The 3,161-nt window shown below is 47.9% G+C and overlaps 1 protein-coding gene across 1 annotated transcript; it reads right to left on the bottom strand.

Moving 5' to 3' along the window:
* Positions 1 to 42: 42 nt before the first annotated feature.
* Positions 43 to 409, bottom strand: Pmar_PMAR008832 (nitrate reductase, putative; the record flags this gene model as incomplete). The annotated part of the gene is made up of 1 exon (XM_002777895.1): positions 43 to 409. A coding segment is annotated over one exon (367 nt), but the record flags the coding sequence as incomplete, so codon positions are not given.
* Between the last annotated feature and the right edge of the window lie 2,752 nt (positions 410 to 3,161).

The raw sequence follows: 3,161 nt of genomic DNA, 5'->3' as shown, positions 1-3,161 counted from the left end.
TGGCATGCACAGTATTGTACTCCAAGGAACAGTCAGTCCCACCGAAAGCTGTGATGGAAAGTTCCCCACCAGGATGCTCCTTGATGTAGTCAGTGACGTCTAGCACTTCGCCATTAACGACGATCCAACAGTCGTTGGGGGTGCCATGCCTGGCGACCTCTTCCATAGTGATACCATCACTAACCTTTCCAATGATGAGATCCCTGTACTGTTCCATCATGCTCTTATCGTGCACTGTGTTGAACTCTAGTGAGCAGTCGCAGCCAGCGAAGGCAGTGATGGCCAAAGACCCCCCAGGGTGGTTGGGTAGATACTTGGTGCAGTCTATGACATCACCGTTTACCACGATCCAGCAATCGTCAGGCTTGTCGTGCTTCTTCACTTGTTCGAGAGTGAAAGTACCCGACATAAAAAAAGCATCGACGAATAGCTGCGAAACGCATGAGATAACGGGCCTGTCGAGTTCGCCGACTAAGCATTTTCTGTTGCTTACATATACACTGGCCCTGTCACTTAGGCTCCTAAGTTAACGTGGCATTGCTCCCTACAACGACTACTTCATGATCTCGCTGCGCCCATTACGCACAAAATACCAACTTAGCTTTTTCAGGATCTCGCTGCGCCCTAAAATGGGCTGTGGGGTCAGTTGTATTCTTGAAAGAAACTACGCGCAACCGGTCCGCTATATTCTTTCAGCAACCGACTCTTCAGCGAAATGAGCTTTTGCTAAGTAGATCTACTAGGAGAAGGGGCAAAGCTGATGTATTTAGCAGCTCGGAAAGGGAAGCACAGGTTCGAACTACTACACGAAGGTCATTTTCAACGCAATTATTTTGTAGCTCATCCAACACTGATTGATGGTCAATGTACTGTACATTCGGGTATATGACGTACATTCTGTGAATGTACTGTGCATGTACATCATGCTAGCAAAGCGTAGATGTCACGCGGTACCATTAATGGCATTAATTGCATCAAAAGCTTGCCTGATCAACGACGTGGACAATACTGTGCTGCCCTTATCATCTGTTTCTGTGGGATAAGATTCTTGGGATGACTCAAATGGGTCAAACTCGGTTCCTGACCTTGGCTCCACCACCCGGAGCGACGAACAGGACTCGTTCATCGGATAGTCAAATTTTCGTAGAGTTGAAAAGTCCATTCTTGGGGTTTGGGAGAAATTCATGGAAGATGCCACGAGATCTCTGTGAAAATTGACGTGCGGCCAATTGACGGCGAAAGATCATTGAGGAGTGCTCAACATAACAAGAAGCCTGGCAGTACGTATATACAAAGCGTGATCGATATTCACGTGAATACGTAGCTTTTTCTTCAAAAACCCGATCCAATGAACAAGGGATAGATGGTTTCGATGAGTTATCACACCAGAGTTATTAGGTCTCATGAATAGATGTTATCTCAGTGTTTCAAACACTCACTAGTCTCCGTCACGTCTTCAATGAACGTTGAGTTCTCGGGACTTGTACACCCTATTTTATCCTTGAAACTTATAGTGTGAGCTCTATACCATTCGAAAGCTCTACCAATTCCTTATCTTATGAGCTCCGTACCCTTCCTATGATCATATATTAAATGGTTAAGATCAGCTCTGGATAAGCTCATGGAGGGGCTGCCAAATCGTCAGCCCGGTCATTGGCAAACATGCCAGTGTGTCCGGGACCCTAGCTGAGAGTCACGCTCTTCGACAGCCCGACTAAGAGCAGAATGATTCGTCTTGCTTTATCCAACTTCGTGGATGCTCAGCGCGATGACAGGACCTTGAGCACCGCTTGAGAGTCCGTAAAGATCCCCCAGTTTTCACCCGAAACAAGGTATGCCGACATATCTCTAATATAGCGAACCGCTTGAAGAACGCCGAGCACTTCACATTCCATAATAGTAGCGTAAGTTGCAAGCTTCCAGCAATCAGCCTTCACTTCCAAACCCTTACGATACACTACCACGGTAGTACCACCGGTCTTGATGTCTTAGCAATACCATACCAATCCATCGGTGAAGATGGTGTTGCCGTTGCGGTAGGACCCAGTAGCGTAGCGCTGAGCTTTCGAGCGCTCAGAAATCACCGTCTTGAGCCGTAGCTGCCACGGGTCACTTGGTAAAGTTTGTTTCATCAGGGCAAAGGCAACTGTACATGGGGTCTTCTTCCGCTGGGCACCGTGGTTCGATTTTCCTGAACCCACTCCCGTATCAACGGCTACACGCAACCCAGCAGGCAGCCCAAGTGCTTCGTCTTCTCCGGCCCCTGAAGTGGGGGGAGTGGTTGAAGTTGATTAAATGCCAGACGCCGGTGTATCTTCCTCGGTCTCGAAGAATAATGCGGGTTGCAGCGCAGACCCTCAGCAAATGCACGCGCAACTCACCCACAAGTTCTTGGCATCATTCCCCGATGGCGTCACCTGCACCAATATGTATGAAGGTGAGTGGTATGGGGGACGGGGGGGGAGATAATACCTTATCCGAGGAAGGAGAACTGCAAAGCCTATGAGAATCTATATGCTGACCTGAAGACTAAGAGTAACCACTATGCGATTTATCAACTTCGGAGTATGGCATACTTGCGGGCTCGGTAAGCTCAGTATGGAGAGCCCCTTGTGTTACACCAGTTACGGGACAGCTTACACCGGGATCTGAACTCATCGACGACATCTAGAAGCTCTAGGCTAGAACAACGCCATGGACCAATCATCACAACCACCAACCTTCTCTCGGGTGACCCCGCGGAGCCCAGCGCCCAACTGCATGATTTCGGGGAACGATAACGGGAGGCGTGTAGAAGAGCTAAACTCATAACACAAGAGGGAATGGTGATGATTGAATACGATGATAAAAATGCAATAAACTTTTGTATTGGTAGAAAGAAGATCATCGCCGGTTGCAATGCCAAATTGAGTAATTCCTTTTTTTCAGGGCAATGCCCTAAGCCGCATCTTTAGGGCCGTATCCTATACTAAGCGGTGCTCAGGGTTGTGAACGAATGTTCCTATGCTAATGTACCTTGGAAGTTGTGGTGATAGTATTCGGACTTTTTTGAGTGGGATCGCCTCAAGCCTTCAGCTCACTACAGCAGTGATAGGCAGGTCCTATCCAATATCAACTCGAGCAAATTCTATCAAATGCTTAGATTGTCTGACATACGACGT

This window comes from Perkinsus marinus (assembly GCF_000006405.1).
Source record: "Perkinsus marinus ATCC 50983 genomic scaffold scf_1104296950670, whole genome shotgun sequence".
Taxonomy (NCBI): domain Eukaryota; phylum Perkinsozoa; order Perkinsida; family Perkinsidae; genus Perkinsus; species Perkinsus marinus.
The sequence above is the reverse complement of the archived record's forward strand: the minus strand, read 5'-3'. Positions and strand labels throughout refer to the sequence as shown.